Source organism: Arachis hypogaea, chromosome 6 (genome assembly GCF_003086295.3).
Source record: "Arachis hypogaea cultivar Tifrunner chromosome 6, arahy.Tifrunner.gnm2.J5K5, whole genome shotgun sequence".
Classification (NCBI taxonomy): Eukaryota; Viridiplantae; Streptophyta; class Magnoliopsida; order Fabales; family Fabaceae; genus Arachis; species Arachis hypogaea.
The window spans coordinates 2,710,647-2,736,977 of record NC_092041.1 but is presented as its reverse complement, the minus strand read 5'-3'; the positions used below and the strand labels follow the sequence as shown (position 1 = coordinate 2,736,977).

At 32.5% G+C, this 26,331-nt stretch overlaps 3 protein-coding genes across 6 annotated transcripts; all 3 read left to right on the top strand.

The window, feature by feature from the left end:
- Positions 1-8,373: 8,373 nt before the first annotated feature.
- Positions 8,374-13,004, top strand: LOC140173550 (uncharacterized). Its single transcript, XM_072197848.1, has 4 exons — positions 8,374-8,574; positions 8,622-9,809; positions 9,948-10,107; positions 10,972-13,004. The coding sequence occupies exons 1-4, from the start codon at positions 8,374-8,376 to the stop codon at positions 13,002-13,004; spliced, it is 3,582 nt and encodes a 1,193-aa protein (XP_072053949.1).
- Positions 13,005-16,402: 3,398 nt separating this feature from the next.
- LOC112695331 (uncharacterized) lies at positions 16,403-20,586 on the top strand. Of its 3 annotated transcripts, none has more exons than XM_025747636.3 (5): positions 16,403-17,092; positions 17,272-19,279; positions 19,376-19,436; positions 19,529-19,752; positions 20,134-20,586. In XM_025747636.3, the coding sequence occupies exons 1-5, from the start codon at positions 16,978-16,980 to the stop codon at positions 20,186-20,188; spliced, it is 2,463 nt and encodes an 820-aa protein (XP_025603421.1). In that variant the 5' UTR covers positions 16,403-16,977; the 3' UTR covers positions 20,189-20,586. The 3 variants fall into 3 exon arrangements, with proteins under 3 accessions (XP_025603421.1, XP_072052633.1, XP_072052632.1); XM_072196532.1 differs by having other exon boundaries at positions 16,505-17,155; XM_072196531.1 differs by having other exon boundaries at positions 16,675-17,092; positions 17,272-19,256; positions 19,395-19,436.
- Positions 20,587-23,382: 2,796 nt separating this feature from the next.
- LOC112695330 (protein trichome birefringence-like 26) lies at positions 23,383-25,602 on the top strand. Of its 2 annotated transcripts, XM_072196423.1 has the most exons (4): positions 23,383-23,420; positions 23,531-23,566; positions 23,909-24,416; positions 24,803-25,602. In XM_072196423.1, the coding sequence occupies exons 3-4, from the start codon at positions 23,928-23,930 to the stop codon at positions 25,574-25,576; spliced, it is 1,263 nt and encodes a 420-aa protein (XP_072052524.1). In that variant the 5' UTR covers positions 23,383-23,420; positions 23,531-23,566; positions 23,909-23,927; the 3' UTR covers positions 25,577-25,602. The 2 variants fall into 2 exon arrangements, with proteins under 2 accessions (XP_072052524.1, XP_025603420.1); XM_025747635.3 differs by lacking the exon at positions 23,383-23,420 and having other exon boundaries at positions 23,487-23,566.
- The last annotated feature ends 729 nt before the right edge of the window (positions 25,603-26,331 follow it).

Here is a 26,331-nt window from a genome sequence, read left to right as displayed (position 1 = left end):
TAGACATACTTAAATACCATCACGTGTTAATATATTTAATCTTACTCTTAACATGTATTCTTGAAATAAGTTTAAAAATAGTATATATTATTAATTATTACAAAAAAATATTTTATATAATTAAAAAAATATTAAAAATACTTAAAAAATTAATTTATATTTTAATATTAAAAATATCATTATAATTTATTTAAAAAATAATTTATATTTTATATATATGTCGTGTACTCATGTTTCTTATTTTATAAAATTTTAAATTTATGTGTTCGTGTTTCGTATGGTGTTCTGGTGTTCATTTCATTGGTGTTTTGATTAGGAAATAAAGATATGAAGAAAAACGTTCAACAACTTTCCATACAGACAACAACAATTATGCTATACCAAATCAAATTAATAAAAATCTGAAATTACAGATCAAGAATCCTTCCTGAAATGCTAAGTGCATTTTGAGTTAATGCCATCATAAATGCATTTCCTTATATATCCATATCCATACAAATTCATTCATGCACTACACACATTATTGCATGCTATGATATGCTAGGTAGGGTATGAGAATCTCGTGCATTTAAACTTGCACAGCAATTAATACCGTTTCCAAAAGTAGGTTTGAACACAACACAATATATAAAGGAAGAAAACTTGGATGAATCTGTGCACTTGCAGAGATTTTCTCTGGAAGGAAGACACCATGGATCTTCCTATGATGATTGGAACGTGTTCCAAGGAAGAAGAAGGAGGAGGTCTTCCAATATGGGATTGTGGAAGCTCATTGTATGACTCATATGAGTTGGTGTCTCTTGCTTACACAATTGATAGGCATATGATGCTGCATCCATATCTTACTGAACCAAACTTGACATTCTATCCTTCACCGGAGCCTCGGTTGACCACTACCAGAGGCGGCGCTTCCCTTTTAGCCACCTTGAATAAAGTCTTGGTCAAGGGCACCTTGAAGAATAAGAAGAATAGGAAGAACAAATCCAATCAACAGAGGAAGAAAATGACAAGCACCAGAAAACAGAACAAGCTGATGAAAAAGTGCATATCTTTTTCTTCTTATGAATCGTGTTAGCTGCACCGAGTTGAGCTTGATATTATATATTATAAACAAGGTAATTTAATAGTACAAGTTTAAATGATGAGAGAATAGGAAGTTCTATCATGATTCAGATTTATGTATTGTACCAATGGACTTTGTTCCTTTATGCAATAATAATATGCTTATACTCTCTTGAGGACTATATTTAAGAGACACCATTTAATTTCTTTTGCACTCATGATTTTCTATTAGTTCTGAACCATAACTTTATGCCATGTCTTTAAGATGAAGAAGAGCTCAACTATAACTTATAGTCGTGTCAATTTGAATTTGGCATGTGATATGTGATATAAGATGTTTGTTTGTTAGAAGTGAAGTTAGATTGGACAAACTAGCCGCAATGATGTCTCGTTTGGAATCTGAATTTTCCATTTGGAAGCCACCATATGAATAGTGGGAATCCAATTAGATTGAGATAGATATATGTACCTCTCCCACTTCTTGGTGGAGCACTCTGACTTTGGGAAGGATTAGGCTTGTCATGGGAATCTCAAAACAAATTTTGGATACCGCCATGGCATTGGGACTATGTGGCCCACTAACATTAAATATGGAGATGGCCCATCATGTCAAGCTATTATGACATCTGCTCCTTTTTTGCCAAGTACTCACGTTTTAAAAATGTCTAGGGCCGAAAACCCTTATGGCTTTTTTGACACACAAATATTAATTAGTTTTCGCGACCCAAAAGATATATTAATCAATTCCACTAAAAAACAATGTCTTGGTCATTTTTCTTCTTCTTTTTTTTTTTTTTACATTTATATTTACAATCTTCATCTTCACATTTTTTTTCTTCCCTTCAACACTACTTTTAACATAACAACTTGCAGAAGAGCCTTAGTTCAGGTGGCATTTCACTCTCTCCCTACTATTAAGGTCTAGAGTTCAAATTTTAGAAGATACATTTGAGAAAAAATATAATAAATATGTAAGAAGTGTGTGAGTGTATTGTGTACTTAGAATTGGGAGTTATCCAATCCATTAGATTAAAAAAAAATAATTTTAATAGTAAATGAAAAAAATTATTAACATTAACTAATCTAAATTTGATTCCTTATATATTTTCTAAAATAATCATATTAAATGTATATTAAAATCAATTATTAAAGACGAATATTTTATATATTAAAATATAAAATATACATTAAAAATAATTTATATATATATATAAATAAATACATAGTGATTTATTTTTTCTAAAATTATAAATTCAAGATGAGGTGATCCTCTCCTCAACATTTCTTTCTCTATTCTCTTTCTATTTCCAGTATTTGTTGCTTTGCTGTTTTACCTTCTAGTTTCGTTAATTTTCAATCATCTTTTTATGGCGTTATTTCTCCTTTTTTGTGGTTGGTATTCTTTTGTTGTACATCTTTTAAATTAAATATTGGAGAGATTAAAGTATACATTAAAAAAAAGTTATCATCCATTGAAGAACTTTCAAATGAAAATGAGTTCAATTTTTTTTTTCCAAAGAGGCGGACAATATATCTCACAATGTTGCAAAATTTTCTATCTAAATTTGGAAATTAAAAAAAGCTTGAATTTTCTATTGTTATTTGTTAAGATTCATTTAAATTGAAATTAGTACTCACTCTTAAATCATAGTTCAACACTTAAACATAAAAAATATCTCTTTTTTAGATTTAGATTTAATATATTTCTATAAATTGTTTGTCTTTTGACTAATTTTATGAATGAAACTTTTTTTATGTCAAATAAAAAAAATACGCAGTATATCTTGTGCAAAATGGCTGGTGTGTTTTCACTTTCTGACCTAATCAGATATGTTGAAGTGCTGTTGCCTTTGATCTCAAGCATTTGGCAACTCTGAAAGGTTGTTTTTTTTTTTTTTTTTCAATATATGTAAGAAATTGGTCACCATCTTAGCCTCATCGATTGCTTTTGACTTTCTCATTTGAAGAACTACAGCAATTAAAATAGAATTAGTTGCTTTCTAAACTTCTTGTGTATCGTTGGAATTCAGAATTGACCAAGGTTCCACAAAGAAATCCAACTGTCTACGACACTTCGTATGATTGGACCAAACATGTTTGATATATTGAAGTTTTTTAATTGGTTACATTAGACATTATGTATATTATATATAAAAAAGTGTTTGCGGATACTAAAAATTAATTACTAAACTATGTAATTGTTAATTCACTTTTCCATCATCCATCACTCAAGAGATTCAAATTAAAATTATATTAGTATTTTATTCGTAATAATATTACAGAAATATAAATTTTTTAAAATTATATTAATTTTGATATTATATATTATAGTACAAAAAATTTATAGCACTATAATTTTTATAAAAGATTCAAAAAGAACAAAAGTTTTTGTCTATTAAAAAAATAGTTTTTGTAGATAAAAAAATTAAATAACAAATTTTTAATTATTATTTTTATATGAAAAAGTTTAATTTTTTATCAATAATTAATTTTAATATTCGTTATGAAAGAATTTAATGTATATATTTTTATATTTGATTAGGTATTAAGTTTGTTACATAAATAAAAATAATTAATTTTTCTACTTATTATTTAAAAATAATATTTTTTTCTATATATATAAAAATATAATTAAATATTAGCATATAAAATTTTATATTGATAGTTATAAAATTAACTCAAATTTATTATTTTTTTAAAATAATTGAATTTTTATTTTAACTTTTAATCACAATATTAATATTTTCTCTAAATTATATGCAATAAAAATTTGAAGAAAAAGAAGTAAAAATATAAATTAGAAAGATAAGCAGTGAAAATTTAAAATTAAATAAAAAAATATGCATATAATAATAATTTTATTTAAATTATATTATGTTATTAATTTTATTTTTTGTAGAATAGAAAGGTAGAGAAAAATAAAGAATGAGAGAAAAGAGAGAGAAAGATAAAGAAAAAAATGAGAAAGGGAGTTTGCTAATTTTAGAAGTTAAAAAAAATTATTTTAATTAGAAAAAAATTATCTGGTAACACATTTTAATTTGTTAAATTACTAATATAAAATAAATTATAAATTATATATAAAGTAGGAAGGATAGAGAGAAATAGAAAAAAGAGGAGAGGTAGATAAGAAAATATAAGAAGGAGGTTTACTAATTTTGGAGTGAAATATTTTCTCTAAATTTTAATAAGAGAGTGTTACATGATACATTTTAGTTATTAAATTAGTTAATAATATATAAATATAATATATAATATAGCTATATTTTAATTTTAATATTTTAATTTTAATTTTAATTTAATTTGAATGCAATTAAAGAATACCATGTATATTTTGATTGTCAAATTTGTAATTAGTCATTGATAATGATATAAAAGAGATAAAGTGAGTGAAAAATTGAGAGAAATAGAGAAAGAGAAAGATAGGATGAGATAACTCTTTATTTTTTGAGGAAAATATTTTATTTCAATTACAATGAGGAAGTAACATGTGGCACATTTTGGTTGTAAAATTAGTAATATATAATAAAATAATAGATAATAGATATAATAAATATGAATTAGGATTAATAGTCAAATTGGTCTTCAAAAAATTACTTGATCGTCATTTTTGTCTCCCAATTATTTTTTAATTAAATTAATCTCCGAAAGATTTAACATCAATTTTCTTTATCCTTCTATTTTCGGAGTAACAGTTTTCATCACTAGGTGTCCACATGGGGCGTTAACTGACAACTCAGCAGTGACCAAAACGATGCAATTTTATACAAATACCCTATTAATGAAATAACTCTCCCATTAATCTACAACTCTTCACTTTTTCACTATCACGTTTTTCCTTTTCATCCAAAACCAACGGAAATCATTTAAAACAAAGTGAGAAGACGAAGCTGCTCCGATTGGCTGTGGAAGCAATAACCAGCGACGCTGTTCGTAGTGCAACTACTCCTTCTCGTCGCGGTCTAAAGGCCACCATTCTTCTGCGGTGGTAGGCATCATCTCGGATGAAAGGTAAGAATCCTTGCGCCACAAGTTCCTTCCCCTTTTTTTGTATGAATGTGTGGTATGATATTCATTGATTTTGAATGTTGATTGATTTCGGGTAGTTGCTGCTTGGGTTTTATAATGATTTACACATTTTTTATGTTGACAAATCTAAATACTTTGTTTTCATATGGCCGAATGCAATGTGTGTGGATAGATGAATTTTTTGTTTTGTTTAGTTCTTGTAATAGATAATATTTGGTGAGATGGTGTTTTTTTTAGACTAAAGTAATGATTGTAGTTTTGTTGTTGAAATATAAATAAATTATATACAAAAATAAAGTAAGAAAAAACAGAGTGCATTGTGTGATTTACTGTTACTATTTTTAATTTGTAGATAAAAAATCATCTACTGATATTTGTTTTTTATCATGGTGAAAAATTTAAAAATGATAAAAAGTGGATAAAAAAATTTATGAATCAGACAATATAAAGGTATTAACAGGAGTTGAAGGGGATACTCTACTATAAGAAATTAGGATATTCAGAGATGAATGGTTGTTGCTGAAAAATACTCGGAATGTCGCTTGAAGTTGGATTAAGAAAATTAGAAGTAGATGCATCGATTTATTGAAAATAGTGAAAGATTATAGAAGGAATAACAATTCGATCAACATTTACTTTGTGTACAGAGTCTTAGAGCCACACATGTTAAAGTGTATGAGTAAGGATGATGATGAGTTAGTTATATTAGTCATTAGAGACCAACAACACTTGTAAACCCAAAGTCTCAAATACCCCCAATTGAATAAGGGATACCGTTTAAAGCCCAAATCACAGCTACTGTTTAGAAGTTTTATGCATTATAAACATATTGCTAATAAGTATTTTGTACAACTTTATTTATTTTTTGGTATAGTCCAAAATTAAGTAACTTATGCTTGATATTATGAAAACTTGGTTAATAAAATTAGTATTATTATGAAGACTTTGTTTGCATGCTTATGTAGACATACAAATATTTCGATTTTAATATATATGATTAGACTTAATTTATCTTATGAGTAATTAACTGTTTATTTTTATTTACTTGTTTCTAGAGTTATATAAAATTTGGTTAAAATAATATAAAAAAAATGAAGGTTGCTGCTTTGTTAATGGAAAGAAAAAAATGTCTAATCTCATTTGCTAAATTTTACCAATACTCTTAATAAAATTCAATAAAATAATAAAATCACCAATATTTTTACAAATTTTTTATTTTCTCATAGATGAAATACAAAGTGCTCCAATCACTAACAAAAAAAACTATTACTAGGACAAACATAAAAATAATCAATATTTTAACTACTCTTACTTTAATTTCAAAACTACCTATTTTTCAACGTAGTTTCACTTTTTAATTTTTATAGTTACTCTCAACTTCAAATTCTGCTTCTGTCCTACTATTTGCAACTTCAAAAATTTTATATTTTTTTATTATCTATCCAACTAAAGTTGTTACAGTGGTTGCTTTTCTGCACATGTCAAGCGAAAAAAGTGAATATCACATTAATGGTGAAAGGAGTTAAAAATACTATAGTTCATACCAATTTAAATTTACCCGATATCTTGGACAAGTGTGAAATAATTTTTCTGAATTTTTTGAATTTTCTGGTGTTCTAAATTTCTTAATCATAGTTTTCAGCCCATAAACATAGGTTCTGTCCATGTTCATTTTTCTTCTCCGCATGGAGAAGCTATAATCGAAGCTACTCAGCGATTACACTGACAACCCACCACTTCGTCTTCCATCAGCGCTTCGCATCGTGGCTTCTAAACTTGGGTAATGGCTCTATACCACAGCAATACCACTTAGTAAGATGGATTAATGTCTTCGTATATTTTGTAGATTAGAGTTTATAAAATGGGGTTAGAGACTATTTTGACATAATATAGTGAACATATCTTATCAGCTTTTATTTGGACACACAACTTTCAACACACGTGTCAGTTAATGCCCCACGTGTATCGCCGTTGATGAAAACTGTTAGCCTAAAAACAGAAGGACAAACGAGATTGTTGTTAAATCTTCCGAGGACTAATTTAATTAAAAAAATCATACGAAAACAAAAATGACGATCAAACATTTTTTCGGAGACCAATTTGACCAGTAACTCATATGAATTGTGTTATATTTTTATGAATAATATTAGAACTTTTTTCAGTTAACATCAACTAATTTATTTAAAATTATTTTATTTATCTTAAATTATAAATTATTATAAATTTTTTATTTTAAATTTTGAATTATAAAATTAAATTTTAAAATTAATTAATATTAATTAATTAAAAGTTTTTTTATATTTTTTATATTATATATACATCTCTCATTTACACACACAATATATATTATATATTATATATATATTTAATTATTTTACCATTCTCTATAGTTTTATTGAATTTTTAATTAAGTTTCTATATTTATTTTCTTTTTAATTAAGTCCTTATACCATATCAAATTTTATAATTAAGTTTCTATCATAATAAAAATATTAGAATTAATAAAATATTCTGTTAAAATTAAACAAAACAAATATATCTAATATTTGACTGAATATTCTATTTTATTTAACATAATATTCTATTAATTTTAACATTTTTTTATTATAATATAGACTTCATTATAAAATTTAATATAATATAAAAATCTAATTAAAAATTTAATAAAATTATAAAATCAACCAAATAATTAAACATATTATATAAAGCAAACATATCATCTCGTTCCTTGTTAACCTACTATAATTTATTGAACAGCCAATAACTTTGCTGGGTGTTTAGACACTTAGAACAATTCAACCAGATTTTCAAGCGACCTGCTTTGCCAAATGCCAATTTGCCATGAACACGTGGATCGAGTTACAATAGAAATTAAGCAATATGACTCATGTCGGTATCATACTACTAATAATATAACAGTAATAAACTAATTTTCGTATATTGTATGTGTTAAAAACCCAAAAATATTAGTGGACAGTTTTTGTTTAATACTGTAACATAATAGAGTTTGTTTTTTGTATAGCTGTCAAGTTGGTTAGTTTGTTAGACATAATTATAGCACTATTAGTTAGTAATTTATTTTCCCTTTTGCTATATATATTGTAATTGGTACTCAGTACTCTGTGGTGGTTCTTTTAATCAATTATTCTCTCTTTTCACTTCTTTTCAATTCTTCTTCCATTACTTTAAATTTCAATGACCTGAGAGTACATCACCAACCTTCTTCTTTTCTTATAATTATTTTTGTAATTCACTTGAATTTTAAGCTTGGTACCATTTTACATGGTATCAGAGCGAGAAGATCCAACTATGGCAGATAATTTAGCTAATCCGAATGCAAGCCCTTCATCAAATTCCGCTGCAGATTTTGAGAATTTCACCGCTTTCATGCGTCAATTCTCTCAGTTCCAGGCACATCTTGGCAGATCTAGTTTATCTTCTGCAATTTCTGATCCGATTAGCCCTTATTTTCTTCATCTCCTGGTTTGGCTCTAATTCCGCTTAAATTGACACCTCAAAATTATTATCAGTGGTCGCATGATATGTGGAGAGCACTCAGATCGAAGAACAAGGTGAAATTCCTCGATGGATCCATTCTAAAACCAGGTGAAGGTGATCCTAATTTTGAAGCATGGGATAGGTGTAACAATTTTCTCCTCTCCTGGATCAACCTCTCTCTCAGCCCTGAAATCGCTAAGAGCGTAATGTGGATTAGCTCAGCTCCAGACTTGTGGAATGATTTAAAACGTCGTTACTCACAGGGAGATGTCTTTCGAGTTGGTGCGTTAAAAGAAGAATTTTATGCACTCAAACAAGGTGATCTTACTGTTACCTCTTACTTTGCTATGTTGAAAGCTATTTGGGAAGAATTAGAAAATTTACGTGCTATTCCTAGTTGTGTTGCTTGTGTTAATGGATGTTCATGTGGATTACGAATTGTTCGAGACTATGCTTCTGAGAAATATGTTGTCAAATTCTTAAAAGGATTGAATGAGCAATATTCAAATGTTAAATCACAAATCATGCTAATGAAGCCGTTACCTGAAATCAACACAGTACTATCTATGTTAACCCAACAAGAGCAAGAATTGAATTGTTACCCGTCAAATAGCAACATAGTGACTAACTCTTTAGAGGTGCAAACCTCAACTGGAGGCGGTTCATTTTCTGGAAGAGGCAGAGGCCGTGGACGAAATTCAGGCAGAGGAGGAAATCAAAAATCTTATAGTCGAGGCTACACTTCAAAGTTTTGTAGCTATTGTAATCGAATTGGTCATTTAGCAGAGACATGCTATAAGAAAAATGGCTTTCCTACTCACCAAAAGCAGCGAGTAGCCAATCAACTTAGCACTGACGAGATAGTTGAGAATTCTAGTGCTGAGATTGCTGATTCTAACCAGGATAAAAAGAGCGATGATACAGTACTTGTGTTGACTCCAGATCAGAAGGAAACCTTACTAGCACTCCTTCAACAACCACGCATGCCAACCTCAAATAGTGTAAACCACATTACTTCTTCCGCCACCCTTACTCAACCAACAGGTAGGCATTGCTTGAGTGTATCATCAAATTTTACTAAAACTTCTTGGATACTTGACAGTGGAGCTACTGATCATGCATCCTATATTCAAGAGTCTTTCAAAACTTTTCATTATATGAGACCAGTTTTGGTAAATCTACCTGATGGTTCTACCACTACAACAAATATTTGTGGCACTGTGCAACTCTCTAAATATTTGATTCTTACCAATGTTTTATTCATACCTCACTTTAAATATAATTTGATTTCAGTGTCTAAACTCACAAAGTCATTACATTGTGAATTAAAATTTATTGATTTTTTTTGTGAGATACAGGTACTCCCATCATTGAAGATGATTGGGCAAGCTAAAGTCATTGGTGATCTTTATGTGATGGATGCTCAACCTTGGAAACTAACTACACCAGAAATTAACACACATTCTGTAAATGTCACAGTGCAGCAAGATTTAGGAACTCTATGGCATGCTAGACTAGGTCATTTACCATCCAAAAGAATGTCAATCATGAAAAATACATTTCCATTTATTGAATGCATTTCATCATCTCATGTTTGTGATTCTTGCCACTTGGCTAGACAAAAGAAATTGTCTTTTCCCATTAGTAATACACAGTCAGAATATATTTTTGATTTGTTACATATAGATATTTGGGGACCACTCTCACTTTTATCCACTGCTGGTCATAAATATTTTCTTACAATTGTAGAAGATAAAACGAGGTTTACTTGGATTTATTGCATGAAACTAAAATCCGAAACTAGAGTGTTAGTAGAAAATTTTGTTCAAATGGTGCAAACGCAATTTCATAAAGTTGTGAAACAAATTAGAACAGATAATGGGATGGAATTTAAAATGAACTCCTTCTATAACTCAAAAGGAATATTACATCAAACATCTTGTGTTGAAACTCCTCAACAAAATGGAATTGTTGAGAGGAAGCATCAACATATACTGAATATTGCAAGAGCACTTTTGTTTCATTCTAATGTGCCAAAATGTTTTTGGCACTATGCTATGCAACATTCAGTACATTTAATAAATAGACTACCAAGCACCTTCTTGAATCATCAAACGCCTTATGAGGCACTTTTCAAGAATAAACCAGATTTGACTCATCTCAAGGTGTTTGGTTGTCTTGTTTTTGCTACCACTTTGAGTACTAATAGAAGAAAATTAGATCCTAGAGCTAGAAAATGTGTTTTTCTTGGTTATCAATCAGGAACAAAAGGGTCCATTTTGTTTGATTTAAAATCCAAAGAAATTTTTATATCAAGAAACACTGAATTTTATGAACACTATTTTCCATTCAAACAAATACCAAGCACTGATTTTTCTATAGATCAACCTTCAATTGAATCATCCAATTTTGACCCTTTTGCATTCTTTTATAATAACTCTGCATATACTTCTTCATATGAGCATACTCATGGCATAATTGCACCTCACACCATACACACTACACCTGATTTATCTGCCACTTCTACATCACCTATGGCATCTCTTCATGATATAACAGATTCTGCATCACCCGCCACCTTAGAATCAGCATCTGCATTGGCACCATTGGAACATTCATCCATTCATATTGAGTCACAATCTGCTGCACCAGTTTTGAGAAGGTCTGAACGAGAAAGAAAAACACCCTCTTATCTTAAAGATTTTCATTGTTTCCATATTTCATCACATAGAGATTCAATCAATGCGGCCCAATTACCTTCAACATGTAAGTATCCCCTTTCTCACCATTTGTCATATTCATTGTTTACTCCCAAGCATCAAGCCTTCACTTTTGCTCTCATAAATAACTCGGACCCCAAATACTATTCTGAGGCTGTTATGCATGATTGTTGGAGGAAGGCTATTGAGGCAGAACTCACTGCTCTTGAGCAAAACAAAACCTGGATCATCACTTCTCTCCCTCCTGGAAAGAATGCAGTTGGTTGTAAGTGGATTTTTCGCACAAAATTCAACCCAGATGGCACTATCGAGAGGCATAAGGCACGTCTTGTTGCCCAAGGTTTCACTCAAATTCCTGGAGTCGATTACATTGACACCTTTAGTCCAGTTGTGAAAATGAGCACTGTGCGTGTTCTTCTTACCGTTGCAGCAGCAAAGAATTGGCATCTTCATCAACTTGATGTGAATACAGCTTTTCTCCATGGAGACCTACATGAGGACATTTATATGAAACTTCCAAAGGGGTTGCAGTGTTCCGATCCAAACTTAGTCTGCAAGTTGACAAAGTCTTTGTACGGTTTGAAACAAGCTAGTCGCCAATGGAACATCAAGTTGTCTGCTGCACTTGCTGATCTGGGGTTTACTCCATCTGAAAATGATCACTCGCTTTTTACCAAATCCACAAGTACAACTTTCACAGCTATTCTTGTTTATGTTGATGATCTTGTGTTAGCTGGAGATGATTTGAGTGAAATTCAAGCTGTCAAAATGTTTTTGGATGATAAGTTCAAAATTAAAGACCTTGGCCTTCTTAAGTTCTTTATTGGGATGGAGGTAGCACGAAACAATGCTGGTATTGCACTGTATCAAAGAAAGTATGCATTGGATTTGATCACAGACTGCGGTTTGCTTGGTGCAAAACCAGCATCTACTCCTATGGAGTACACTACTTCTCTGTCTAAGGCTTCAGGCTCCCCTCTTCCTGATGCAACCATCTATCGTAGATTGGTGGGCAGACTTCTGTACCTTACTAACACAAGACCAGATCTCAGCTACTCTGTTGGATGCCTATCTCAGTTCATGGATTCACCAACTGATGCCCACTTGAAGGCTGCCTACAGGATCATCCGGTATCTAAAACAATCACCAGCAACTGGCTTATTTTTCTGTGTCAACAATTCTTTCACACTATCTGGTTACACAGATTCTGATTGGGGGGCTTGTAAAGACACCCGAAAATCCATCAGTGGTTATTGTTTCTTCCTTGACCAAACTCTTATTTCTTGGAAGAGTAAGAAGCAGGCTACAGTTTCAAGGTCGTCCTCAGAAGCAGAATATCGCGCCCTTGCTAATGGCACTTGTGAACTCGTTTGGTTACTCAAACTACTAAAGGAATTCAACATTCTTCCTCCTCTTCCGGTTGATATCTTCTGTGATAATAAATCTGCTATCTATATTGCTTCAAATCCTGTCTTTCATGAAAGAACCAAGCATGTTGAGGTTGATTGTCATGTGGCTCGAAACAAGTTCAAAGAAGGGGTTTCTAATCTTAGGCACGTTGTCTCCAGTGAACAACGGGCTGATCTATTCACTAAATCCCTTCCTCCAGGACCATTCTCTCATTTGCTTTCCAAGCTGGGATTACTTGATTTGCACAAACCACGTAATACCAGCTTGCGGGGGGATGTAACATAATAGAGTTTGTTTTTTGTATAGCTGTCAAGTTGGTTAGTTTGTTAGACATAATTATAGCACTATTAGTTAGTAATTTATTTTCCCTTTTGCTATATATATTGTAATTGGTACTCAGTACTCTGTGGTAGTTCTTTTAATCAATTATTCTCTCTTTTCACTTCTTTTCAATTCTTCTTCCATTATTTTAAATTTCAATGACCTGAGAGTACATCACCAACCTTCTTCTTTTCTTATAATTATTTTTGTAATTCACTTGAATTTTAAGCTTGGTACCATTTTACAAATACTATTAACTGATTTCTTAATAGAGTAACAATGTAGAGTGCTATTTATAACATATTTTAATCAACAGATTATTCTATAGATATTTTAAATTAAGTATTAATTTATTGCGTCACGATCACATACATTGCTATTTGAGTATTCTATAGAAACATATGGATCTAGTCAGAGAGATATCTTAGTGAGAAGTTGTCTATCATATTCATATCGCATCGCATGAATAAAGGAAGAAAAGGTCCAAAGTTAAAGGTCGTGTTGCTACACACGGCGTGAAAAATCTTCTATTGTCAAGGGAAAAAACATAAAGAAAAAACAGGAAACGTAATTTTCATGCTATCAAGGTTTCGTGAAAAACCTTTTATTGTTCGTATCTTTGTTTTTATATTCTCTTATCTTGTCCTTTCAATTTCTTTTTTTATTTTTCTTTGGATATGTAACATCATTTTTAGTTAAATGGCTATTTTATCGAACTCATTTGGACTTGGTTCTCAACAGTTTCTCATGTTCGTAAACTAATATATATAGATCATTTTGTTAGTAAATTAACTCTAAATTGTGTCTTAATAAAAATATACAGAGATGATTACTATTTAAAATTTAATAATACATATTTTTATTTTCTACTAATATAGATTTATTCATAGCTTTTAATCTGACCTGATAATTAACCATATAAAAATACTCAGTCAGTAATACAACCAATTAATTATTGATTTAAACTGCATGATCCAATTGTATATATTAGAGTTATTTTATTTTGTAAATTAATTTTCTCTCAAATTTAAATGGTGAAAATTCAGGTGCAATCGACTTCATGTAAAGTCGACTTCACCTGAATTTTCACTGATTTAAATTATTTCTTTTTCTTTGGTCAAGAAATTATTTCTTTAATAATGTTTTCATATTTTTATTGGTAAAATTTCAACATTTTTTTTTTCTAAGACCGGTTGATGACCCGTAGTAATCCATTGTGTAATTATTTTTGTCGTCAATAAATTTTTGTATTTTGACGAAAAATATTCTAATAACAAAAAGTCAAGGATATTCAAACTAATAGAGGAGACCGTATCCTTCTTCTATTGTTGTGGGGCCAGGCATTACATGACATATTAACTTGCATTTCGGAATCGAGTTCACAGTTCACACTCGCATCTTTGTCTCCCTCTTCCACATCATATTTTAGTGTGTGAATTTTTTAGTTACACTCAATGTACAACAATAAAATTAGAGATACCAGTTTTTTTAAATTAAGTCTTCAATTAAGTTATAGTATTTTTTTATTTTTTTATTATCGTCATCATTAATTTTTTATATATTCAATAAAAATTATTGAACACAAAAATTTTAATACATAACATAAAAATCAAGTACACAATATAAAAAATAAATTTAATTTTAATACATTGACAGTTTAAAATAATTTTTTACATGCATTTAGTTACATATATTACATCAGTAAAAATAACTATTGACGACGTAAATGGTTATCCAAAAAAATAAATGTGATTCACAATTATATAAAACATTTTACATTATCAGTGCATTAAAATTAAATTTACAAAAGAATTAGCATATACATTTTTGTATTATATGCAAAAGTTTTTATGTTATATTCATAAATTTATATGTTATGTGTAAAACTTTTATATTTTGCATGTAAAAATTTTTATGCTAAAGCGTAAAGACAAAAAATTACTTAATAGATGTGTATTTTTTTTTGTCAAATTTATACTTAAATTAGTTGGACTTAATTATTAAAAACACGTGTAGATATAATATTATTGAATTTAAAAAGTAAATAAATAACTAAAAGTTTATGGAAAAAAATGTAATGAAGGAAACGCAGTGTATATGAAGAAATTGATATTACAGAACAATAGTAACAAAATCTATTTTTTGGATTTTAAAACGACTCTACAATTAAGATGAAACTGAAACCCTAAACAATAATGTGAGAACAAAAAAAAAAAAAATCACACTAGTTTAGTTTCACGAAAACTTTACTATTAAATAAATAAAGCGCAATTTTTTTCTCTATCAAAATTCAAAAAGCAAGAAAACAAAGCGCACTTGATCAAAGAAAGTGTATAAAAACAAGTAAACTAGCAAAAGAAAATATATATCATCATGGCATGTTGACCACAGACACAACAAGCCACATAAGTGATGAGCAGCCAAGCAAGTAGGGGCCGAATCAAGGGATAATAAAATTTTGGAATGGCGCTATCAAATACTTCTTACTTGGTGCATTACTAATTAGTAATTACTATTTACAATAAATAATTGAATTGGCCAACTTTGAACTAATCTAATAGCATCCATTAAAAAATGATAAAAATCTATGTAATCAAATTATAGTATTATGTTAGATGTATATTAATATTAACTTCTAAAAGTAATTATTGGAATAAAATTGTTCATACTAGTCTAACACTATGGTTCAGATCTAAATAAGTAAAAAAAAAAAAAAAAAACTCAATTCAAAAGTTAGTCTTAACACCTAACCGACCTCTCATAAAAGAAGTTGGTTCGACATAAGTCCCTTTCTAAAGAGGTCGTGCTCGAAATGAGATGATAAATAACACTTATTCAAATAAATAATTGTCATCTAAAATCTTTCATCAACTTCCAGAAGCAATATCTCAACAATCTTAAGATAAAGAGACGGTTATCCACTTTTAGAAAGTGGAATTACTTCAACAGTGGTTATTGAATCACCACTATAAATATACTGATACTCTTCAGATATCTCTAAGTTCTAATACTCTCTTAAATCTACTTACCCTCTTTGCTAATTTAGATATCGGAATATGTATCACCATCCATTCTTCAAAACATACAACTCGAACGGAGACTCTCGAACCTAAACAAATCAAAGACTCCCTTTCCATTAACGTTTGAGCTAATCTTTCTAACCTAATCTATCCATCTCAAATTACCTACTTAAAAAAATATATATTAAAAATAAATTAAAATATTTACATATTTACGTATAAATACATCGTAACTAATTTTAATATAAAAATAATATTTTTGAATTAGTATTTACAATTGGAAAAGAAAAAACGATTCCAAGTAGCAATGAAAAAAGCCACCTATTAGAAGCCCTTCTCTCTGCTTTGTGCTTTTCAGTTTCAGAAATGAGGACCGTTGTCCATTCCCAATGCACTCACATTACAATTACATAAAACAACAAACACATCAATCTCCACTACGTCGTCGTTTCACTGCTCCCATCCCTTCAATTTTTGGCCTCAATTATTTGGCTCTTCTCCTTGGCCCCCAGTACTACTCAGTACTACCACTACCCTATTACTATTACTATAAATAAATTAATTAAATAAAAGTTACCATTTTTCATTCTGCGTTGGAATTTCAGAGTTTAATCATCTCACAAAATTCAAAGATTCCCGCAAGAAAACTTGTCCCCACTGTGTTCTTAGTTAGAAAAATAGCCTAAAGAAGAAGCAGCTGAAGCAAAAGAAAAAGAGAAAAAAGGAACTGTGTTTGGCTTTCGCTTTCTCTCATTAAGGCTTGCTTATTGTTATTGGTGTTGAGAACACAACCACTCTCTTCGTCCCTTCCCTTTCTCTAACGTTGTTCTTTCCAACAAGCCAAGTTTTCGCTTTTTCTTTCCACAAAACCCACTCTTTTTCCCTTTTATTCCTCATGTGATTCCACCTTCACAGCAATGGCGGACTCCACCAAGGTGCGCTTGGTGCGCTGCCCCAAGTGTGAAAATCTCCTTCCTGAGCTTGCTGATTACTCTCTTTATCAATGCGGTGGTTGCGGTGCTGTTCTTCGAGGTACTCTTCTTCTTCCTCTCACTTTTGCTAAGCTTCGGAGATTTCATGTTCAATAAAATTAAGGTAGCTCTGTTACGATAATCATGTTGATATATTAGTCATTTGTTTTCTGCTCAAGAACAAAAAAATGGTTTTGATTCTGATTCTGATTGTGGTTGAACTTTGATTTTGATTTGCAGCGAAGCTTAAAGGTTATGTAAGTGGCAGCTTGTCAGAGAAGTCCGATGAGGGAAAGGTTGGAGGAGATTCTGGAAAACTAGAAAATTCTTTGGAGAAAAGCATAGCTGCTCCCACTTATACTTCAAATGTTGATACTAAGCCAGATAATGGATATGAGAGTTTGGCGACTCAATCGAACGAGAAAGGGGTTTCTGAGAATGGTGTTGATGTCAGTGGCAGCAAAGATCAAGTGGGTAAAGCAATAGGAAGGGAAGGGGAGGAGCCCGAATCTCGGGCTGGTTTCGACGAAGGATCATCGAAATTCTCTGGGAGAATGTCTAGCCGGCGAAATGGAGACAAGCCTAGAGCTGATATGGAAAGTGTGAGATTTTCCACTTCAAATCATCCTGATGAGGGCACTTCAAATAGCTATTCATGGAGGAACCAGAATGGTGAGCAAGATCGAACCGAGCTTCTAAGGAAGTTGGATGAGTTAAAGGGCCAGCTAGGTAAATCTTCTGAAGCAGTTAGTGACTCAAAAGAGAAGGTTGAAAGGATGATTCCTCCAGATCCTTGGTTTCCGGATGGATCATCAAGGCTAAAAAACAGGACTTCAAGACAATTTTTTGACCCTGACAAACATGTTGCAGGTCCCCCATACTTCAATTATTGCCATGATCCATATGCTTATACTAGCAGTCATGAAATGGCTATGCCCAACTTCCATCCTGCAATGCATAATCTGAATCACATTCCTGGATATGGAGATCCTTATGCATCTCAAATGCTGAGGAGAGGTCCACATCAATTCCTACAACAATCAATGCATCCTTACTTTCCCGGACGCTATGTTGATAGTAGCACAGATTATGAACCATACACACATAATGCAATGCTTCACCCATCTTCTTGTTCTTGTTTTCATTGCTATGACAACAAACGCAGAGGTCCAGTGCCTAATAGCAGATTTCCTGATACCCCAAATGATCCTATGTTATACAATCACGACATACCAGGTGCATTTGGTCCACATGCTAGAACTGCCATTCCTCCAAAGCAGTTGCATAATAGATGGCCTAGTGAGATGAGTGGTTTTGTGCGAAGCCGTCCCCGAAAAGTAATGTTAGCTAGTGGCAGACAGCATTGCCGTCCCATAGCCGGTGGTTCTCCCTTCATTACATGTCATAATTGCTTTGAGCTATTGCAGCTGCCTAAAAAGGTGCTGGTTATGTTAAAGGGTCATCGGCAGAAAGTGCGATGTGGAGCTTGCTCCACAGACATAACTTTCACTGTCATCAACAGCAAGCTAGTTGTTTCTCCTCATCCGGAAAGGGCTGATGATGGCTCTAATGAGGTTGTAAGTAGGCGGATGTTTCATCCACGTGGTCACATGAACAGAAGTGGTGTTAACTTCTCTTCTGATGATTATTCTGGTTATGAGTTCCACTCAGTAGACAGAGTTGCAGGCCCAAGTTCAAATTCTAATAAGTCCCAGGATATGCAAAGCTTTCATTCTTCATCTCCCAGCACCTCTGAAGACGAAAATAGTCTAGAAATGATGACTGCTCCAAGTGATGCAACTAAGGCCATTAACAAAGGCTCTTCCTCTCCTCCTGCTGGCTCACCTTTGCAAGAGTATTTCGATTACTCTAACAATAATTATGCAGTAAATCGGTTTGGAAAAGGCAACCGAAGTAGTCGCTCAGAACAAGAGAAGGCCAAAGTTGACAAGGTTACATCACGGCAGAATTCTCTAAAGGAGGCAGCAGTTGCAACTGAGATGGATGTCCATGACTATTCTAACACTGCTGTCTCCCTGGATTCTAGAGATGATCATCCTAAATCCAACAAAGGGACTGACTCATTCTTGGCAAATATTATCAAGAAAAGCTTCCGAGATTTCTCTCGATCTGCTCAAACGGATGATCGAAGCAAAATCAATGTTACTGTAAATGGGCACCCCATTTCGGATCGTGTACTTAAGAAGGCTGAGAAGCTAGCTGGACCAATCCAGCCTGGAAATTATTGGTAAGTATGTTTTTGCAGTTAACTATAGATATAAATCTTGTGCTTATTACTTATATTGTGTACTAATGGATTTGCCTTTATACAATTGCTTATTAGGTATGATTTTCGGGCTGGATTTTGGGGTGTCATGGGTGGACCTTGTCTTGGAATAATTCCTGTAAGTTCTACTTCTACCACTTTGTTTTCTCTGGTGAGTGTATAATACTCCTAGTGCAATAATTGTAACCAGTATCTTGAATTCGCTGGCAGCCATTTATAGATGAGTTCAATTATCCTTTGTCGGACAAATGTTCTGGTGGAAACACTGGTGTTTTTGTAAACGGTAGGGAGCTTCACCTAAAAGATTTGGATTTGCTTGCTGGAAGGGGACTTCCCACTGAAAGAGATAGATCTTATATCATTGAAATTTCTGGGAGAGTCCTGGATGAAGACACAGGAGAAGAGCTAGAGAGCCTTGGAAAGCTTGCGCCAACGTAAGTGCTTTGTTTCTGCTGATTCTGTCCTTGTATTATGTAGTAACTTATCTCTTTGTATCTAATGTTACTTAGGATTGTTTTATTAACTATAAGATCTCTCTGGTTTATTAAGGGATGTTGTGCAATGCTTGCTTTACAGTATGCCTCTTTTGTCTTCTCTTTTCACTACTTTATCTATCATATTTTAAGTTTGATTGCTGTTTGAAGGTGGTAGAAGAGATTTATCTGTCTTCATTCTTCACCAGAACTAAGTCTTACTTCCTTTTCTTTTTAATTAAAAAAAGTGCATAATTTCAGTTTTGTTTGCTTATTGCTCAAATTGTCCTGGTATTTGACTCCTTATATGATTGTTTACACCACAATTTTATTTTTTTTCAGAGTTGAGAAAGTGAAGCATGGATTTGGCATGAAAGTACCTAGACCAGCTGCATAATCAAATGTAGAAACAAATACTGTTGTAGGTTTGGGAAGATGAATTTTGTGCCTTCCTTGTGAACACTCCGCAACGTTATTTGGTATCAGAACATTCAACTAGTCTGGAAATGCTTACAAGATTACTTGAAATTGAAATCCTCCTTTTTGTAGTGATTTTGTTCATGCTCATGAAGTGGATTTAGATTACATATTTATGTTTATTAGAAAAACTGCATGAGGAGTTCTGAGATTGATAATGTCAAGAAGTTTTAGGAGTAGTTCCTGATTGAGCAGCAAGGCTTGCATCTAGTGTAGAATTTAATGTGTAAAAATTTAATTTATTCCTTTGAGTTTATAATAGTAAATTTGTAGTGAACCATGGAAATTATATTTTAATATGATCTAGAATTTTTGAAAGATTATTGTGAATTATTTTATCATAAGTGCATGCATTGGTGACATATGATTTTGAAGTGTCATGTGAAGTGCAGTGTTAGAGGGGACATAACAGTATAACACATTACCCCTTTGTTGTAACTTGTAGAGTACATTATAAGCTGGTTATAGAGTTGGAAAATAGATTCCTTTTGTTATGGAACCTTATTTCCAACTAGAAAGTAGGGGAAAAAAAGGGAGAAAATAAAGAAATCAAAAGGGCTTGTTTCTTGTTAGTGTAATCCAACCAGATGTATGTATATCAGGATGCCTCCCCCATCTTTTTTTTTTAATTAATTTCTTTTATCTAATACAGTATTATATATGTATATGACTATGCATGCATGCAGCATCATATGAAGAATTAAATATTATGAAAAGAAGGATGCATGAGATGGCATTGAGCTTTGGTGGTTCACTTTATTTTATTGATTCCACTGCAAGGCACATCAGAGTCAAATGGCAAAGTATTTATATATTATAATGGAGATGGGATCTCTTGGGACATGAAGGTTGTCTACATAATTAACTCATCATAGCTCTATAATTCTCTTAATTCATAGCAACATTTGGTCCCCCACCATAGCTAAAACATAAGCTTTTTCCATGCTAATTAGTAATTACAGCTTCATGAGTGTGATTACTATTAATCTATTATATCTGTTACCTTCTTAATCTTGTCTTGTGGTGACTTTCACGGTGTTCCCCACTTAGTATTTTGACATAGCATTAGCATCGTTGTAAACCTTGATTAATTAAAATTATGAACCTTATTAAAGGCATATGGGATCATGTCTAACAAGAAGGGAGATTAATGCTGAAATTGCATGCATTATAATTGTTACGGACCGATCAAGGGTCCAGTCTAACTAGCCGTCGGGTCGGGGCACCACCCCTGACCCAGGTCCAAACCATTCACGACAGCAAGAGTCCGACGGGTTGGGCCCCGGCATCCGACTCGAGGCACGCCCAACTTGTCATCCACTCGAGCCAAGTCATCGGTCGGGTCGGCATCTTCGGAGGAGCACCCGAAGCCTCGACCTGACGTCCGGAATGACCTGCACCTCCCAAGTGGATTAGGACAGTTCATAGAAGTTCTTGGATATTAGGTTAGGTCATTTATGGGCCCGCTCAGCACAGTATATAAGGGGAGAGGTCAGCTCTCCCGTACGTAACATTCTTACCTAATTCGAATATTACATCGTACGGACACTGATTTGATCGTCGGAGTGTCCTTGCAGGTGGCCACCCCCCACGCTCTGCACCACCTCCGGCGTCTCCAGCGCACATCTTTGTTCTCGCTCCACGTCAGTTCAGGGTCTCACCCGTTTCCCAACTCATCACCATCCGACCCGTCGAGTAACCGAGATCACCAAATAATGAACAATAATCACCTAAGAAGTTAAGTGACGTGCATAAAAAAGAGAAGGAATTGGAATAAAGTTCGGAGAATAAAGGCATCAACGTTAGTTTAACGTAAACGTTAATTAAAGAACTTCTCGATCTGATTAGCACTGACATCCATATAACAACCCCATAAAATCTTTTTACTGCAAAAGCATGTAAAGGAAAAGACACGAAATCAAATATCCATAAAATCTAAAATCCGTAACTAATATAGCTTTGATGAATTGATGTTAATAAACTAAAAGACACGCATAAACCAAACGAATAAAGAGAGTACAAGTAGCCAGCCACATCAACAGCAAGATTATTCAATGGCATATATGCCATATATGTGGAAAGAATATATTCTGAAAAAGCAAAAGTTGATTGAATATCATGTAATGGCTAATGTCAGCTGTGCTGTGGATACATCAATCCACTAACCTTATGATATGAGCTCTATAGAAATATACATTTTTCAAGATTTTTAAGATAAGAACATAGGAGAGGAGAGGGGAGCACATGGCACGTGACATGACATCGATTCATGAAGAGTTAGGACTTAGTACTAAGTACTAACGCCAAATATATATATATATATATATATATATATATATATATATATATATATAAAATTCACCAACCCATATAGTGTGTGTTTTATTGTGGATAATATATATACACAAAATGACACACATTCTTTCTCCCCTTCCTCTGCATCTGAAACTGGCAGGGTGTTATTAATGTCCTTGGAACGTTTCACCATTGGCCTTAGCTTTTTCCCTTTTCTATTTCATTTATGGTATATAGTTTTAGAAATGAATTATTTGTACAAATTTCTACTACACAAATATATACCTTGTTTTACACATTTTTAATAGATTTTACCAAGCGATAATTTTCAAATTCAGAATTTTTTTGGAATTAACAATAGATAATTCTGAGCTAAATCCCGTTTTCGAAAAGAAAATAAACATTAAGAAAGAAAGAATAAAAAAGTAATAGATGCAGAGACTCAATTGAAGTTGTTCTAACAAATGAAGTTGACAATCTTTCTTTTTGAGTGAGAAAAGGAATCATTTTATACAAATGAAATTCTCGAAAGATTATATAGAAATATGTATATAGACTTGTTTAGGTATTTATACTGAAATACTATTCAATTAATTAATGAATACACTATTCAAAATTCTTATTTTTGAATCCTTATCTTGTTTTACATATTTTTAATAGATATTTTATTTTTTTAATATATATTCTATATTTACAACTGATTTGGTGTCTAATTTTTTATTATACGTATTATAGTCGTTTAAAAATTACATCTACCTTTAATATATTTAGCTTTTTTAACTACTTAAAATATTAACCATGTATTCTCTTTGAATAGTTAAAGCGAAATTTAAATCTTAAGCATCTAGGGCTCTCTGGTAGGTGGGTCTCAATATATAGATTTACTTTGTTTAACAGTAGTATCTATGATTAGTTATTAATGTGTCTTAACAAAGAAGTGATCAAGTTTCTTTTCTTGTAAACACAGAAGTGAGGAGGAAGTAATATTATGCAGAAAAAAAAGGTACTATGCATAATATATATTACATATAAGGAAAAGTATAGATAAATAATGAAAATATTAAACAATGTGAACACTGAATAATAGATATATCGGATGTTTATTTTACTAGGGGTACGAATGATTGTTTTAATATTAAAATTTAAATAATTAATTTAGAGGTATAGTGTGTTTTTATTTGATTAGTAGTTATTTATGTTGTTCAAGATAATTATTGTTTATCTAACACTCTTCATTTAAAAATAATAATTAAAAAATGGGTACCAGTTGAATGTTGAGTCTACTTTAGCAGAGTAATTTTGTGTCTTGTGTTTGTTGTATTGTGAAGCGTGCTGCTGTTTTTAGCTGCAGAGTGTGTTGGGAAATGGTGAAATCAGAGTTGAAAAAGCAGAGCAACAACAAGCATGTGAATCTGATTGTGATTGTGTTGATCAAGCTTGCACTGTCATGCCTCTTGTTGGGTCTAGCCATCCATCTCCTCTTCTTCTTCTCTGATTCATCCCACAGTGAACTTCTTCGTGCTTCAACCAACCAAACACAAACCGCCGCTAACAATAATGTGGATGAACAAGAAGAAAAGTGTGATCTTTTTGTGGGAGATTGGGTGGCTGACCCATCTCCCCCACTCTATACTAATGAAAGCTGCCTTCTCATTGAAGATCACCAGAACTGCATGAGGAATGGACGCCCTGATTCTGAGTTCCTCTACTGGAGGTGGGCCCCACGGGCCTGTGGGCTACCCAGGTTCAGCCCAACCAAGTTCCTTCATATCATGAGGGATAAATCATGGGCCTTCATTGGTGACTCCATCTCCCGTAACCATGTTCAGTCTCTACTCTGCATTCTCTCCCAGGTACCCCATGCATAGTTGCATACAATATGGTTTTGCTTTTTGCTTTGGAGTTAACCATGAGTGTTAAAATAGCGAAAATGCTCACTAACCAAATAAAATAAGCCAAAAACAGTTAAAATTTGCCTTATTTAGCATTTATTAATTGTTACGAACAATTAGTGAATGCTAAATAAGTCAAATTTTAACTTTTTTTTTGTTTCTCTAGTATTACCGAATAGTTTTACATTGCTAAGATTCGCAAAAGTGCATTGCATTAGGTTTTAGAGACTAACATGGTTAGTGGCTTAGTACGATAAGAATCTTGGACTCTTTTGTTTTGTTGTCGCAAAATAGTTCATTTGGATAGCTAGTCATGGTACTCACAAAATGTTGGTTGCATGGGACAGATAGAAGCAGCCCAAGAGGTGTACCATGATGAGGAATTCAAATCAAAGATATGGAAGTTCCCTTCTTACAACTTCACACTCTCAGTAATATGGACCCCGTTCCTTATCAAAGCAGATATATTCGAAGACTCAAACGGACTTTCGTCCTCTGAAATCCAGCTTCATCTCGACACCCTGGATCACAAATGGACCAACCAATACCACAATTTCGACTACGTCGTCATAGCCGGAGGCAAATGGTTCCTCAAGACCGCAATCTACCACGAAAACGGAACCGTCAGGGGATGCCATTATTGCCCTGGAAAGAATCTGACCGAGCTAGGATTCGACTACGCATACCGCAAGGCGTTGCGGCAAGTCTTCCATTTTCTAACAAACTCTAGCCATAAAGCAACCGTTTTCTTCAGAACTACCACACCGGATCACTTTGAGAATGGAGAATGGTTCAGTGGTGGTTATTGCAATAGAACAGTACCTTTCGAAGAGGATCAAGTGAGGCTAAGTGACGTGGATTCCATGATGCGAGGGATTGAACTCCAAGAGCTTGAGAAGGTGGCAGCGTGGGAACATGGCGCCAGGCTGAAACTTTTGGACACAACAAGATTGGCTTTGTTGAGGCCTGATGGACATCCAGGACCGTACAGACAGTTTCATCCCTTTGCAAATGATATGAATGCGAAATTTCAGAATGATTGTTTGCATTGGTGTTTGCCGGGACCAATTGATTCATGGAATGATATTGTACTACAAATGTTGCTCAATGGCAGATCATAGTTTCACACAACGGACAAACTCATCCAACCAAATTGTTTTCATCTTATTGACATAAAAAATTAGGCGTAAATTCAGGTGCAGTGAAGTTGATAGGTGAGAACCGTTAAATAATTTAATTGATTTGACTAAATTTTTATCTAACGACTCTCAACTATCAACTTCACGTGAAGTCGACTACACCACCTGAGTTTTCACCAAAAAATTACCAAATTTAACAAGTGAATTTTTGTGTTGCTTTAAACAAAGAAAAATGCTATTTATTCTTTAAATTTTCAGTTTTTTTATTTAAATAATAATATTTAATTAATTTAAATATCTACTTTTATAAAAAATTACTTATTTTTTAGTTTTTTTTTCTTCTCAAAATTGAATGATGGATAATTTTTAAAGAATTCTTAATTACACTAAAAAAAAAAAAAGAGTTCACTTCAGTTCTTCTTAATGTCACCAAACTTCAAACCTTGAAAGAGGTAATTGTTGGGGGAACTTCTTTTTTTGGTTCAAAATCCAACCCAGCAATATGGATGACCAACAATATGGTTTTAGTCCATTTAAGAAGTGATGGTCTCCAATGGCCCACTTCTTGTATGACCAAAACCCCTTATTGGTTATGGTTCCTTTTTTTATCTGACAGTGGTTAGTGCCTTAGTCGTTACTAAGTTCCGTTGACTAGACCAAAAAAAAAATAAATCGTTGACTGAAAAGTTAAACAAAACAAAAATTCTCTAAATTTTAAATTTTTATTTTAAAGAATA

What these genes read in the sequence shown, in the direction of transcription:
- LOC140173550 (XM_072197848.1), top strand. Translation starts at nt 8,374, where the DNA reads ATGGTATCAGAGCGAGAAGATCCAACTATGGCAGATAATTTAGCTAAT. An exon ending in CTTATTTTCTTCATCTCCTG is followed by an intron (nt 8,575 to 8,621) that starts GTTTGGCTCTAA and finishes AATTATTATCAG; the next exon opens with TGGTCGCATGATATGTGGAG. An exon ending in TCTATGGCATGCTAGACTAG is followed by an intron (nt 10,108 to 10,971) that starts GTCATTTACCAT and finishes ATTTTTCTATAG; the next exon opens with ATCAACCTTCAATTGAATCA.
- LOC112695331 (XM_025747636.3), top strand. Translation starts at nt 16,978, where the DNA reads ATGGCGGACTCCACCAAGGTGCGCTTGGTGCGCTGCCCCAAGTGTGAA. An exon ending in CTTGTCTTGGAATAATTCCT is followed by an intron (nt 19,437 to 19,528) that starts GTAAGTTCTACT and finishes ATTCGCTGGCAG; the next exon opens with CCATTTATAGATGAGTTCAA. An exon ending in CTTGGAAAGCTTGCGCCAAC is followed by an intron (nt 19,753 to 20,133) that starts GTAAGTGCTTTG and finishes ATTTTTTTTCAG; the next exon opens with AGTTGAGAAAGTGAAGCATG.
- LOC112695330 (XM_072196423.1), top strand. Translation starts at nt 23,928, where the DNA reads ATGGTGAAATCAGAGTTGAAAAAGCAGAGCAACAACAAGCATGTGAAT. An exon ending in TACTCTGCATTCTCTCCCAG is followed by an intron (nt 24,417 to 24,802) that starts GTACCCCATGCA and finishes TGCATGGGACAG; the next exon opens with ATAGAAGCAGCCCAAGAGGT.